Source organism: Pocillopora damicornis, chromosome 11 (assembly GCF_964200805.1).
Source record: "Pocillopora damicornis chromosome 11, jaPocDami1.2, whole genome shotgun sequence".
In the NCBI taxonomy this organism is placed as follows: Eukaryota; Metazoa; Cnidaria; class Anthozoa; order Scleractinia; family Pocilloporidae; genus Pocillopora; species Pocillopora damicornis.
Window position 1 is genome coordinate 15,812,844 of NC_142680.1, and position 15,404 is coordinate 15,828,247.

The 15,404-nt window shown below is 38.1% G+C and overlaps 1 protein-coding gene across 1 annotated transcript; it reads right to left on the reverse strand.

Moving 5' to 3' along the window:
- Positions 1-950: 950 nt before the first annotated feature.
- On the reverse strand, positions 951-15,233 carry LOC113683255 (phosphatidylinositol phosphatase PTPRQ-like). The gene is made up of 11 exons (XM_089187428.1): positions 15,028-15,233; positions 13,311-13,631; positions 12,632-12,946; positions 11,559-11,855; positions 8,838-9,134; positions 7,576-7,872; positions 6,387-6,683; positions 5,667-5,975; positions 4,948-5,247; positions 2,042-4,236; positions 951-1,428 (listed from the first exon to the last, which is right to left on the reverse strand). The coding sequence occupies exons 1-10, from the start codon at positions 15,146-15,148 to the stop codon at positions 3,854-3,856; spliced, it is 2,937 nt and encodes a 978-aa protein (XP_089043554.1). The 5' UTR covers positions 15,149-15,233; the 3' UTR covers positions 951-1,428; positions 2,042-3,853.
- Between the last annotated feature and the right edge of the window lie 171 nt (positions 15,234-15,404).

Genomic DNA, 15,404 nt, shown 5'->3' on the forward strand with positions numbered 1-15,404 from the left:
CGGCCTATTGTAAGTGTCATTAAATGCATGACTGATCGTTAACACCAGCCTACTATTTTGACAAAACATGGAACCTGTTGTTACATTTTCTGAAGGAGATAAAATCGAACCGACTGAATCGAACCGAAGCGATGGTCTTTCAGAGGTCTATACCATGGCTACAGTTTTTCTCTAATTTTGTAGATGATTTGCGTGTCCACTACAGGAGATTTTCAAGAATAGTGCAATTTTTTCCTATCCCTTTTTATTACGATCAGCTGATCAAGTAACCTGTGTAGATCTGTAGATAAAAAAAAGCCAATCTAGGAACTGATCTCGCAAGTCTTCACATCATTGTCCATTGTTCCGGCTCAGCCTTTCCATTAAGCGTCAAACAAAAGTCCTTCTGTAATCGGTAGCCCTGAGGGACTTTGGCCGAAGGGAGGCGGAGAAGCTCGTAACTGATCGAGAAAATTATAGGCTGCATTGGGAGAGCGGGTAGTGTAAATTTGCACTGGTAAAATCAATCTCATATCAGCGTACCCAAGGGCAGACTTGACCCTCGATGAGTGCATCGAGCTAAAGGCTCGCAAATTCAAAAATTATAAAAGTTATTCGTATTGCAGTGACTTGTTTAAACCACCTCTCTCTATGTGCAAGTCAAGTCGCCTGATAAAACGTCAACGCACAATAAATATTTCTTGATCTTACTATTGGTGTTAAATGCGTGCGAAAGAAACGCTTTTCTATGGAAAGCCTCGAAGCGATTAAAGAATCGCACCTCTTGTTTCTGGTATGAGCTTAACTACAAGCGAAAGTTGTTGTGAAAATTGGAGAAAACGTTTCATGAACGTTCTTGATCTTCAATGAACAAGACGGCTCGCTGATATTTGAGGGTTTTCCCATTACACTAAAATTCACTGACTACACAGTAGGACTGAACAAAAAAATGTAGATTACTTCATGGAAAGTGCTTTTTACGGGTTTTAATTGACGAGTTGCAAAGAGTGAATAAAATCCTCACTAAACACTGTCTATGCAGTAATTGGTTTATGAGATATACATATATATATAACGAGAATTAAACATATATTTCCGATATCATAAGCTTACAGACCAGCAAAAATTTCAAGATTCACCTAAACAAGCGAGCGTAATAAGAATAAAATCCAATTTCCAGTCTAGCAACAAATAAACAAAGAGCCTACACAAACTTAGATATCACTTCCCATTCAGAGTAACTGATAACTACTGTAGAATTCGTTAATTGAAAATTGTGAATCTTTTCGCTTGTCATGGGTTACCCTCCATCATTCACCGCGTGCTTATGGCGGTCATCATGTCTGCACGTACCCAGGGAACCATAGATTCTCATCCTTTTAAGTGTCAAAGTTTTTTCCGTGGTACACACTCAAGGTAGTGTTTTATTTGCGGATTCCTTGATCGATTCTAATAAGATAAATTCAAAAGTTCAGAGTGAATCTCGTTTAACTCTCAGTTGTTTTTTGCTTTGGTTTGTGTTTCGTGTTTTGTGTTTTGTGTTTTGCGTTCTGTATTTTATATTTTGTGGTTTGTGTGTTTCGTCCTTTGTGAATTTTGTTTTGTTATCCTTTTATTTTTTACTCATTTAGCCCTCTCAGATGTCCCCCCGTTCAAAATTCGAGGGCGGAGGGGAGGGAGGCGTGAGGTGTACGGACCACTCCCAAAGAAAAAGGGTTGTCTTTGAAAGTAAAGGGTCCCAATAGGGTTAACCGTTAGCCGTAAAACGGCCAAAATATTTAGCCGTTAGACGTAAAAATTGACAACTTTTAACCGTTAGTCGTAAAAAAAGTTAAACGTAAAAAATATCTCTGGTGGAAACAATGGAAAGGTGTTAACCGTTAGCCGGAAATTGGCCAAAATTGTAACCGATAGCCGTAAAAGCCATCACCCCATTGAGACCCTCAAAGTAAGACTACCCAGGTAGCCCACAAAAGTCACTGAAGCATAAATATAGGTAAGGCACTAATTCATTTCTGTTCACCACCCTTATCTTGTCTCAAGACTTTTAACCATAACTTACCTCTGAACCTCTTCCTGAGGGATTTAATCCAAAACTTCGAATTCCCTTAAAAAAAAAAAGAAAAAAAAAAAAAGAAGAGAAAGCTCAATAAAGACACTTAGGAGCACCATACCCGGACCACACCGTGTGATTAGAAAAATTCACAGATTTGATTGCTGGCCCTGGAAAAGTTTATCTCTAACTATGCAGGCTGGCTTGTTCGGATAAGAGTGAAGTCAGACTGAAATATTGAAGTTACTATAAAAGAGACTTATTGTTGACATGTGCTATTATGTGAATTCATTTCTGTTTCATTTGTAACATCGATCGAACAAATCATGTTATTTAATTTATTAAGTTCCATCAAAGCCCAGTTGGTTCGCAAACTGAACTGATAACCTGTCCGGTCATAGCTGCTCCTTGAGAATCTCCCATCCCTGAAGGCAAATAAAGTAAAAAACTTTAAGTGCATAAGGTTTATTTACAACCACTTATGACCATTTACGACCATGTCATTTACAGCTGTTGCGAGAAAGGTCATGTGTTTGAAAAAACAGGACAGAAGTGGAAGGGACAATCTCAATAGGAAGTCTGGGTGTCCGGTAATCAACCAAAGACAATAACTCAAATAGGTGAATAAATCCCTTAAAAAAGCAATGTCACGTACTTACAGTGGCGTTTACTTAGATTTCCCTGAAATCCAGAGGTTCAGGAATCGTGACTTGAAAATTACTCACTAAACCTTTCCGGTTCTTCTCTTCAAGTGTACATGTCCTTCTTTTTCTGCTGTAGCCAACTGTCGGATCACTAAGTACAGTAAACTAATCAGCTCATTTGAAGACAACTTCCAGACAGTTATGTTTCTTTTCACATTCTTAAAGCATGTTCAGTGTCATAATTTCATTACTATTCACTCAAGGAAATAAAATGTACATCGTGGTATGGTTTCTGAGGTATAATCCGCCTAGTGAAATTTTCTGCAGCACTGAAATACATCACCCAACACTTTATATTATTTCTGGAAAGTGTGGCTACCTAAAGTCAACAGAAAATTAGTCAAAACCAAGTGATACACACAGTCTGGTGTTAAAAAATCAGAAGACATTAGAACATTGCAAAGCAAGATTATAAAAAATAACAACCGGCAAACGTTCTTGATCCTGATTAATTAAAAACGGGTCTAGCTGAAATTAAAGAGTCCTTGAATACGCACTTAGAGGTGTCCTCATCTTCAAACTAACTTGGAATCTTAAAGCGAGAATCATCATATGTCTAAAGTGCGCACTTTAAGCAGCCTTAAAATACGCTCTTTTAATTGTCTTAGGGTGAGCATCTCAAAGAGCATTGAGGTGTGCACTATCTAAAGCCTAACAGAGCGCACTTGAAAGCGTCTTTAAGTGCGCTCTTTAAGGAACCTGAACGTCCTCGAACCTGATTTAAGGTTCATTATACTTAAAAGGAACCTTCAATTTGTGATATGAGGAGTCTTTTAAGAGTCTCGAAGTTTGCACTCTAAAATGTCTTTAAAGTACGCACTATATATTTTTTTCTATAATGCACGCTATAAGTCGTCATATAGTGCGCATTTTAGAAAGTTTTTCATCCAAACTCGTCTGAGAGCATTTCACTCAAATGAGTCTTGAAGTGCGCACTCTTCGGAAGCTTGGGAAGAGTGGACTTCAAATGGTCTTGAAGTGGCACTTAAGAAGGTATTAGAGTGAGCACTTTTATAGGTGTAAAAGTACACTCTCTAATTTATTTTGATAGCTTAAGAATCGTGCGAAAAGTAGCACCAGCATAGACATATATAAAAGTCTTCCATTAAGTTAAATTTCAAACGAGACGAGTCAATATGCGTTGTTGCTGATAATACATACAAATTCTATGAAAGAATGATTTGGGCCACTTACATACACCTTCAGTTGCAGAGGATTTGGACACACTTAGGGGACCTTCCCCTTTCGCAGTTGAAAGCGAAACTTGGAATGAATACTCAGTAGATTCCTTAAGACCAGACACAACTTCTTGATAAGTGATGGGATCCTTAACAGGTGTTACAACCTTAGTATCCACCTTCCCATCGGAGTATGCGTAGTAAATGGTGTATCTGGTTGGAATTCCGTGTGTGGATTCTTCAGGAACTGCCAACCATTTAACTTGTATGCTAGTGCTGTTCAGTGTTTGTACAGACACTAATGTAGGAGCCGTAGAAGGCACTGTAAAAAAAAGACAGGACATTAACTTATTATCATTTTTTTTCTTGCATCTGTTATGAGTTACAACTGGAAAAGGTTTAAGGCTAATGAGAGATTAATTGATTCCTTAACAGGAGAAAGGGGGACTTTTATTAACACTGGCTACATAGCGAAAGCAGAACTTGGGAAGCAGATCGATCTTCGCATAGTTGCTGCACTTCGTTACTGTTTAGCATCACTGAAAATTGGGGATGACTTTTCATACTGATCATAGAAGGAGGAAGTTGAGGAATTTACTGCCCCTATTCAAAATCTATTTTAATAATCTCAGCTGGGTTTGAATAACGAAAAATCTTTTAACACCCCTGTGTCTCCCTTTAAACCACGAAGCAAAAGTCAAATTCCACATATCCTTCAGACTTCGTACCGACTGTGAAACACCTCACAAATGATAACTAAACCATGATTGTCATTTGAGGTCATGACACCTCACAATGTTTAGAGCATGGAGCTCTTTTGGCATACTTCTACCAGACACTTCCACCAACGGTTATTGCAGAAAAGCAAGTAAACACACTTAACCGTATTTCCTGTCCCCAAATGACAATTTGTATGGTAACTATACTAAAGGCAAATCCGCACATAAAATTATGTCATAAATCAGAATCTTCTGCTCTTTTTTTCCAGAGTTTTAGCCGCTGAGGTGTTTATCGAAAGTCTTCTTTTACTTACCATCCTGGTCTGTGCGGACCTTGATAGGATCACTTGCTGGTCCACTCCCTACATGTGTAGCAGCTGAGACCTTGATGTCGTAAAATGTGTACATATTAAGTCCCTTTAGCTCAATAAACCTTCTAGACATTGGTGTAATTGGTACTGACTTATAACTAATATCTGTCATCTTTTTGTACAATATAGTATAGTATTCGATATCACCGTGTTTTTTGTCTTCCGGCACCTCATTCCATGTAACTCTAATGCTGGTCGAGCTGGTGTTATAACCTATTACATTCTGAGGAGGTGCACTGGGCCCTATGTAAAGACAGAGAAATATAGAAGTGGCGATAGATGTTCAACACTATCTCCGACATACGAACAAAAATTTTAGGTTATTTTTGTCATATACCGTATGATGGTCAAAAATTAAACTCTTTGACTCGAATTTTGTCTCTGTGACTACTCGGAGGTAAATCCCACTTGCTATCATATTGACTTGTATCATATTCAACAATTGATTTTAATCAAGTGAAATGCGTGAAATAGTACGCCTCAATTGTACATCTCCCGCTGGATTTAACCAGTATCTTAATGTATCCATACGAAAACCGTTCTACTCGGAAGCGGACCCAACCCGATCCTTATGATGTTGTCGCATCTTACAATTGGTTAAAGAAATCAATATCGCGTGAGTTAATTTTCAAAGGTTACGTAATTGAAAAATACGGACTTACTGTCTTCTTTTGTTCTGAACGTCTTTGGGCTGCTGTAAATCCCGTCGCCCTTGATTGTGGAGGCCAACACACTGATGTTGTAATACATGTCCATTGTTAGGACGGTCAGGTTGACCTGCCTTGTAGGGGCCTTTACTATAATCGTATGAATAGGCCCAGCAGATCCAGCTTCTGGTATCGCCTGATAGCTGACGTTGTAACGAATAATGATACCATTCTGTTCATCAGGCAAAACTTCATCCCACATGACAAGAATGCTTGTTGAAGTCGTATTAATTGAACGTAAGTTAAGAGGGGCAGCGCTGGGTTCTGTAAATCGGTGGTATGAAAATCATTATTTCATATCTTCACCATGTTGGCGGTGTCACGGTAAGATAATGAAAGGCCATTTGCTGAGTCTTGGAGTTAAATTCGTAAAGCAAATTCTCGGATGCTTTGAAAGAGATATTTTACTTTAAAAACCATCAGAGGATAAGAAAAAACCGGAGAGAAAAACAAAGATAATAACAGATGGCGAGGATTGACACGGATTAGAACTGACAAAATCTGAAAAAAAATTTGTGGATGCTAAAAAAAATAACGTTCGTCCTAGTCAAAGGTGGGTCTTAGCTTAGACAGCTAAGAAAATAAATTACAATACCTTCCAGCTATAACTGGAGGGTAAACACTAACAGCAGTCTTAAACGTGGACAGGAGAGGTTGTCCAGGAACAGTACTTACCATCTTGGTCTGTACTAACAAGGATAGGGCTACTTTGTGGTCCATCTCCTTTCGAAGTCGACGCGAGCACTGTGATGTCGTAATCGACGTACTCTCTAAGATCTGTTAATTCCTTTGGACGATCATAGGGGCCAGCTATAGCACTCCCATTGTGACCCTCTGTTAGTGACCGGTAAGTAATGGTGTAATTCGTGATGATACCATTTTGATCAAAAGCTGGAACATCATCCCACTCTACTAAGATGCTGGTTGAGCTGGTGTTATGTCCTCTCACATCTAAAGGAGCAGCAGCAGGTTCTAAAAGGAAAGTTCAAGAAACAGGCCTTAAATTATTTCAGAGGTAATTTTTTAAACAAATGACTTGTGATAAAATCATTACAGGACTCGGATAAGAGTGTACTCCTGACTGTTAATTGGTCAATTAATAATGGTAACTGAAGTGAGCTGAATGCAATTTGGTGTCAATCGTACCCGTGATTTCAAAATTGAACGTACTGAAAACGATGATTTCGGAATAAAATTGAACACCAAGATGCATTACCGCTTTATTAGTTTATAATAAGTCCAAACCTCTCCCTACCATCATTCAACGACTGTAGGAAGTAATACTTGTCCGTATTTTTCTCCACACAATGGCTTCGGCTTTGTGATTAATTTTATTGCAGTTTGACCATTTCACCATTTGAAAGCGAGATGGTTTATTAAAGGAAGAGGGGGAAGTAAAAAAAAAATTAGATGAGAATCTTTTTTTTTTAATGTGAACGTAACAGGACTTTCATTTTTTTAATTTCGACTGAGATAAAGAGCTTTCAAAAGACATGGAATTTCCCCAAGCCATCAGTAACAGTTAAATTTCCTTTGAGGTGCAATTTTTTAAAGCACACTTCGAATTATTTTCATCTTTAAATGCAATCAGCTGGAGGGTGAACGTAAACATTAGTCTAAACCCTTAAACTTCTAAGAGTGACTAGCATCTAATTTTTCCTTACAGTTTCACCCCTGAATCAAACAATTAAGTCACAAGAATAAAGGAAACGATCTCCAGCTAAAGAGGCTGTTGATTGGTCAACAAGTTCTCCTTGTCAGCACCTTTGCATATGTGAAGGGAACAGTATCGAGAATATGCATACTGATTTTGGATGTAAACCATTTATCACAGACAAGAGATTTGGAAAAGGGCAGTACTTACTATCCTCGTCTGTACTAACAATAATAGGGCTACTTTGTGGTCCATCTCCTTTCGAAGTCGACGCAAGTACTGTGATGTCGTAATCGACGTACTCTTTAAGATCTGTTAATTCCTTTTGAAGGTCACTGGGGCCAGCTATAGCACTCCCATTGTGACCCTCTGTTAGTGACCGGTAAGTAATGGTGTAATTTGTGATGATACCATTTTGATCAAAAGCTGGAACATCATCCCACTCTACTACGATGCTGGTTGAGCTGGTGTTATGTCCTCTCACATCTAAAGGAGCAGCAGTAGGTTCTAAAAGGAAAGTTTTAGAAACGGGCCTATAATTATTTCAGAGGTATTTTCTAAAACAAATGACTTGCAGTAAAACCATTACAGGACCCGGATAAGAGTGTGTTCCTGACTGTTAATAGGTCAATTAATAATGGTAACTGAAATAAGCTGAATGCAATTTGGTCTCAAACATACGCGTGATTTCAAAATTGAACGGACTCGAAATACGAGTCCGAATTGAAATTTTAAGAATGATTTCTGGACTAAATTGAACATCAAGATCAATTACCACTTTATTACATCCCTTTTGAGATCATAAAATCCACCATTCAAATACAAGTTTTTTATAAGTGCAAACCTCTCCCTGCCATTATTCAACAACCGTAGGAAATAACATTTGTCTTTATTTTTTTCCACGCAATGGATTCTTTGTCATTCATTTTACTGCAGTTTAATCATTTCACCATTTGAGAGCGAGATGGTTTATTTAAGGGAGAGAGAGAGAGAGAGAGAGAGGAAAAAGAATTCAATGAGAATGTTTCCTTTATTTTGAGTGTGAACTTAACAGAATTTATATTTTGCTACCTTAGACTAAGGTAAAGAGTTTCCAAAAGACACAGAATTTCTTCGGGTCATCAGTGACAGTTAGATTTTCCTTTGAGATGCAGTTTTATAGAGCACACTTTAAATTATTTCCATCTTTAAAAGCAATCAGCTGAAGGGTGAACGTAAACATCAGTCTAGACCTTTAACCCCTAAGAGTGACTATCATCCAATTTTCCTTACAATTTCACCCCTGAATCAAACAATAAAGTCACAACAATAGAGAAAACGATCTCCAGCTAAAGAGGCTGTTGATTGGTCAACAAGTCCTCCTTGTCAGCACCTTTGCATATGTAAAGGGAACAGTATGGAGAATATGCATACTGATGTTGGATGTAAACCATTTATCACAGACAAGAGATTTGGAAAATAACAGTACTTACTATCCTCGTCTGTACTAACAAAAATAGGGCTACTTTGTGGTCCATCTCCTTTCGAAGTCGACGCAAGTACTGTGATTTCGTAATCGACGTACTCTCTAAGATTTGTTAATTCCTTTTGACGGTCATTGGGGCCAGCTATAGCACTCCCATTGTTACCCTCTGTTAGTGACTGGTAAGTAATGGTGTAACTCGTGATGATGCCATTCTGATCAAAAGCTGGAACATCACCATACACTACTAAGATGCTGGTTGAGCTGGTGTTATGTCCTGTCACATTTAAAGGAGCAGTAGAAGGTTCTGAAAGGAAAGTTCAGGAAACGGGCCTCAAATAAATTCCGAGGTAATTTTTAAAACAAATGACTTGTAGTAAAACCATTACAGGACTCGGAGAAGAGTGCACTCCTGACTGTTAATTGATCAATTAATATTGGTAACTGAAGTAAGCTGAATGCAACTTGGACTCAATTATACCTGTGATTCAAAAATTGAACGTTCTCAAAACGATGATTTCGGAACGAAATTGAATACCAAGATCAATTACCACTTTCTAAGTTTTTAATAAGTGAAAACCTCTCCCTGCCATTATTCAACAACTGTAGGAAATAATATTTGTCCATTTTTCTCCACGCAATGGCTTCTTTGTTATTCATTTTACTACTGTAGTTTGACCATTTGAAAGCGAGATGGTTTATTTAAGAGAGAGAGAGAGAGGGAGAAACATTTTTAATGAGAATTCCTTTTTTTTTTTTTTTTGAGCGTGAACTTAACAGGATTTTCATTTTGTTAATTTAGACTTAGGTAAAGAGCCATCAAAAGACCCGGAATTTCTCTGGGTCATCAGTCACGCTTAGAATTTCCTTTGAGGTGCAGTTTTATAGAGCACACATTAAATTATTTTCATTTTTAAAAGCGAACAGCCGGAGGGTGAACATGATGATCAGCCTAAACTCTTTAACCCATACGAGTGACTAGCATCTAATTTTTCCTTACAGTTTCACCCCTGAATCAAACAATGAAGTCACAAGAATAAAGAAAACGATTTCCAGCCAGAGAGGCTCTTGATTTTGCTCTCCTTGTCGACACCTTTGTATACGTATGGGGAACAGTAAGGATAATATGCATGCTGATGTTGGGTATAAAACATTTCGCCCCATGTAAGGTAATCCAGGACAGTATTAGATTCTGGATTCCATGCTGTGGATACCGGATTCCAGATGCTGGATTATGGATTCTACCTATGCAGATTCCGGATTCCAAGACAAAAAAGATTCTAGATTTTAGTTTCTCGTTTGCTTCTAATTTTTTGCATTTCGTTTTCTAAGAATGACTTCAATGGTGGATATCGTTATTGAAGGACATGTTATGAGAATGCATGTTTGTCTATTCATATTTCTATAACAATATTTGATAATTAAAATAGATATATTACAGCAAATTAAGGGATAAATTTTTCTTCTAGGAATATCTATTGAGACTGTTCGTCTCTTAAGTCCAATGTTTATTGATTCTTTTTAGCAACTCTGAAGAGGTCCACCATATTTCTTTCATTTAGGTTCCTCGAAGTTCTTCAAGTGATTTAGAGGTATCAAAAGAACTAATAGATCAAATCCTTGCGTATCGTTTTTAATATATAAATTCATTGTTTTAGCACAGAATAACATGGTTCCGGCTGGAAAAAGGTGGCCAATTTTTATAATTCAAAATTGATTTCATGGAGAACTGTCAACAAAACAGCTCGAAAATATTTCCCTAGCATCTATATTACTTTTTTAACTTTCCTTTTAATCAAAAACCAGAGTATTGACGAGAAATTTAAACTGAGATATAATTTTAGATAGCAGACTATGACTAAGAAAAGCTTGTTTTCCTATATGTAATTGGCAATGATGTTGGTCATTACGAGTTTGCTCATAAAAAGTTGTTAAACCAACTCAACTTTACTAAAATCTGTGAAAAATCGCGAAAGATCTGCATTTACACGGTAATTTTTCAAGAATAACAGATTCTCTTTTTCTATACTTCCTTTTTCCTTTCTTTAAAAGGCCAGCCAAGTCAAGTCACATTCTCCAGAGCAATGATTCTAAAGGTTTTTAACGTGTGGTCCGTCGCTATGTTGGAATCCAAGTAAATCCTGGGGGATTTGGACGCTGTTGTTATGTAGACAATCTCTTTAGTCCCTCTAAATTACATACCCATCGACAACGTGAGTGAACTGAACTGTACAGCGGTTGCAGACCGAGCAGGCTGTGCACTTTTTTGTTGTTGTTTTTTTTAACTGTGATTTACACATGATTCAGGTGTGTACACCTTTTTCTTCTTTTGGTAACGTATGAACTGTTTCCAAGTTTTGGACACCACATGACGAAACTTTACGAGGCAAAACAAAATCGCGAAATTCTCCGGCGAACAAAGCGCGGTCTGCATGGTTTGCACGGTTTGCGTGGTCTGCACGGTCTGCAAGTCTGCATTTTAGCATGACCGTGGTTGCATGGATGCGTGCGCGTGAAAGCCATTTATGCGATTTGAAATGGATTTTCAGCGAATGGATTCTGGATTCATTTTTTAGCGAGATTCTGGATTCCAAAAGCTGGATTCTGGATTCCAATTCCCAGTATTCCGGATTCCACATGCAAAAATTTCTTGGATTCAGGAATCCGGATTACCTTACATAAGGCGAAACATTTCTCATAAACAAGCGATTTGGAAAATAACAGTACTTACTATCCTGGTCTGTACTAACAAGAATAGGGCTACTTTGTGGTCCATCTCCTTTCGAAGTTGACGCAAGTACTGTGATTTCGTAATCGACGTACTCTCTAAGATTTGTTAATTCCTTTTGACGGTCATTGGGGCCAGCTATAGCACTCCCATTGTGACCCTCTGTTAGTGACCGGTAAGTAATGGTGTAATTTGTGATGATACCATTCTGATCAAAAGCTGGAACATCACCATACACTACTAAGATGCTGGTTGAGCTGGTGTTATGTCCTGTCACATTTAAAGGAGCAGCAGAAGGTTCTGAAAGGAAAGTTCAAGGAGCGAAATTAAATTATTTCAGGTGTAATTTTTAAAAGCAATAAAGAATGTACCCCTGACCATTGATTTTTCAATTAACAATGGTAATTGAAGCGAATGGAATGCAATTCGGTCTGATGTCTGTACAATTATAAGCAGAAATGAACTAGATTTGGTGTCATGCTTTCTGTAGTCTCTTTCGCAGCCCTTGTTTGGTCTCGTCACGCGACGCGCTTTTACCCGCGTAGCGTGACGAGATCAAGCAACGGTTGCAAATAAGACTTCGCTCTCTTGCGAGTAGGTCCACATAATTTGGGGCTTCGGTACGAGCGTTTTTTTGATGCGGAAAGCAAACTCTATTTTATCTCCAGGAGACCTTAGCCAAAGTTATTTCGCGTTCTACGTTTTTCGAATAGGTGGGAATACATTGAACGAAGAAGAAATAATCATCTCTCAAAGGCTTTCACGTGGGCATTACAACTTTGGGGGAGGTGGAAGAGCTGTCTTTTATCTGGACTTTGCCCCCTGCGTGTGGAATACGTGACAAAATACAGATGTGTATAAGGAAATGACACGCGATTGGGTGTAGTCGATTAAGGCGAATTTGATTGGTAGAAAACGTCAAAGCATGTGCGAAGTGCTTGGAAAATTTATTAACAATAGTATTGGTTCAAGTGAATTTTTTTTATTGGGGCAGGAATATTTCGTGAAATTTAGACTGTTTACTGGGAATGTCATTTTATGGGAAAGCCTAAAGTGTCTACTGGAGTGTAACTTACTGTCCTGTTGTGTTTGAACAATTTTGACTTTACTCAGTGGTCCTTCTCCGACAACAGTGAATGCTAACACCCTGACGCTGTAGTTGGTAAACTTGACGAGATCGCCCAAAGTTATGTCTTGCTCTTTTTCTTGATGCTTATTGCTGATGTTGATGAACCTTATAGCGTTTTTCCCATCCGGTAACGCTTGATAAATTACTTTGTATCCTTTGATGATTCCATTACGATTGTCCTTACCGACCGCTGCCCAGCTTACAGAGACACTTGTGGAATTTTTGGAGCTAGCTTGAACACTTTGTGGCGAGCTACTGGGTTCTAAAGGCAACACCATAATGCAATGTTGTCATGCAATCTTCGATGTTGAAAAATGTTACTTAGCTACACGGCCGTTTAAAGGTATATCAAAGGTTTATCACAGGTATATCAGAACAAAGCGACTGAGAAGGAGAGGCAAGAGTGTTTAAAACAATATTCCAGTGGGTGATGTTCATTTCCAGTAACATTCACAAAATATCGCATGGAAGTGATTACTTCTGGACAAAATTTAATTTCCAGCCAAAAGAATGAAAATAAGTCCCCTAAAACAACGATCGAGATACACCCCCTTTACTGACAGTTTGAGCTTTTCATTATTTAGTCTGTGTCATTACCAATAGGGAAGCAATGAACCTGAAAGTACCTTCTTCATCTGTAGAAACATTCACAACAGAACTGCTTTTGCTGCTGCCAACTGCATTTGTTGCAAACACTCTGATAAAGTACTTTGTAAAAGGAAAAAGCCCTGTGAGAGAAGCACTTGTGGAGGAGTTGGACAGTACACAGGAACCATTTGAGAGCGTTCCTTGACAACCAACATCGCTAAAGTTCTCCTTATCCATTCTTATCTCCACTGTGTAGTTCTGAATGGTACTGTTTCTTTTAAAACCAGCCATCCAGGATATATCTACCGTCTTTGAGCCTTTTGTGACCAATTTGACATCCACTGGGGCTTCAGGTACCACTGGGAAAGGAAATACCACATAAGTAAATATTGAAACATACATGTACCAGATTCGTACAACTTCGGTTGAAAGTTCATCTTTCTTCATCAAAAGACGTAGAACAGATACATGAAGAGTTTTAAAATGTCCTACAGTAATGAAACGCCGCACTGACGAAGGTTTATTCTCCTTAACTATTTGACTAGAGACTCTTTCCCTTGGAAGTGCAGTCATTTGGATGGAGAGGGGCACAAGTCTTATTCAGAGCCCCAAGCCATTTCTGGAAACCATCCCTTCTCATTCAGAGTCCAAATTTGACAATAACAGTGCTACTGTGTGATGTGCCTGTTTCAGATACCATGGTAAGTGAGAAAAGCAAAGGTGGCCAATTGGTGACAAGTGGGTAGGGGACTTGAAAAGAAAGCTTCAGTTCTATATTACTTGGTGTTTAACATCTGGCACAAGGAGAAAAAAGATGTCGAAACATATCCACTGAACATAATTGGTGAGGTGAAAAAACTTAAAATTTCTGATTTGTACAGACTAGTGACCATGTTTTGATAGCCATATCCTACCGACTAATGACGTATATTGCCAAGTAAATGACAGTGACAGACACTCAAGCTATCAGTAAACCGAGTGATCGTTCCTCAATCTTTCAGTTGAAATGTATGCAGTGCTGCTATACAATCTATAATTAGCGCTTTGGGAAGAAAGACAGAATGACTAGAGGTGATGACTTGCTCAACCTGACAGTGGAACTGTGAAGAAGAAACAGTTCCAATTTGCGTTGCGTGTTCCGAAGTCGTTTATAAAAAAACCAGCCGCTAGATGTCATTGTTTTAAAACACTAACGCTCGATTTAAACTGATATTTTCAAAATACAGACACCAGTCACGTACCATCGCGGAAAATTCACCTCGTAAAACATGCATAACCCAAATCAATAGGAAGTATATAAATAATTTAAAGATATATATTAGGAAATTATTATTATTGCGACTCATAAGTAGTGTTTAACTAGCACCTGTGCGTAAATTAAGTTTGTATATTTGAAAGCTTGCGTAATTCTTCTTGTATCTCCGTTACACAAACGAAGTTTACCTTTGGTCAGAAATTAAATGCAACGAATTCGACTAAACTTTGCGGAGGCCAATTTATGTTGAAGCCATAGAGTACAATATCGAAATATTGTGCTTAAGCAAACCGACTGAAGCTTCGCATTTCAACAAATTTAACTTAGCTCACACTCAACAGAACTCAATCCCATTACATTAGTATTTAACGTGAAAAAAAAAATTAATGTGCCGCCGGAGCAAACACCTTGTATACAGAATAGGTTGAGTCAACGTTGATGATTCCGCTTCCAAATCTTACAAATACTTCTGTCTTCGAAAGGTGAAAAATTACTTTTACCTTCTTGGGCTGATGAATAAGACATTAACAGCAGAATGACGAAGAACCAATGATAGAGACGTTCTCTGAACGCCAAAAATTCCTGCAAAAATACGTCCATAGTTAGGAAGAATAGTATCATCGAAGTCGCTGTTTAAAATATTTGGTCGCACCCTATGTTAAGAAGTGCAGAGGAATTTATGATAATAGTCTGATGTTTGCGCGGCAGACGACTGGACATACTGGTAGACGTCATATGACGTAAGCAAAAAAGTCATGTGTTTGTGAATCGAGTTATGCAAAAAAAAGGTTGTAATGCTATGTGACCACACTGCGACAAATGAGTAATAGAGAAAAAGTCTTGTTAGAATTTTCATACATTCTTCGTTTTTGTGTTG

Coding starts and splice junctions, on each gene's coding strand:
- LOC113683255 (XM_089187428.1), bottom strand. CDS start 15,148: ATGATACTATTCTTCCTAACTATGGACGTATTTTTGCAGGAATTTTTG. Junction 13,632..15,027: donor TTATTCATCAGCCCAAGAAG/GTAAAAGTAATT, acceptor TTCCTTTCCCAG/TGGTACCTGAAGCCCCAGTG. Junction 5,248..5,666: donor GTTCAGAACAAAAGAAGACA/GTAAGTCCGTAT, acceptor GTCTTTACATAG/GGCCCAGTGCACCTCCTCAG.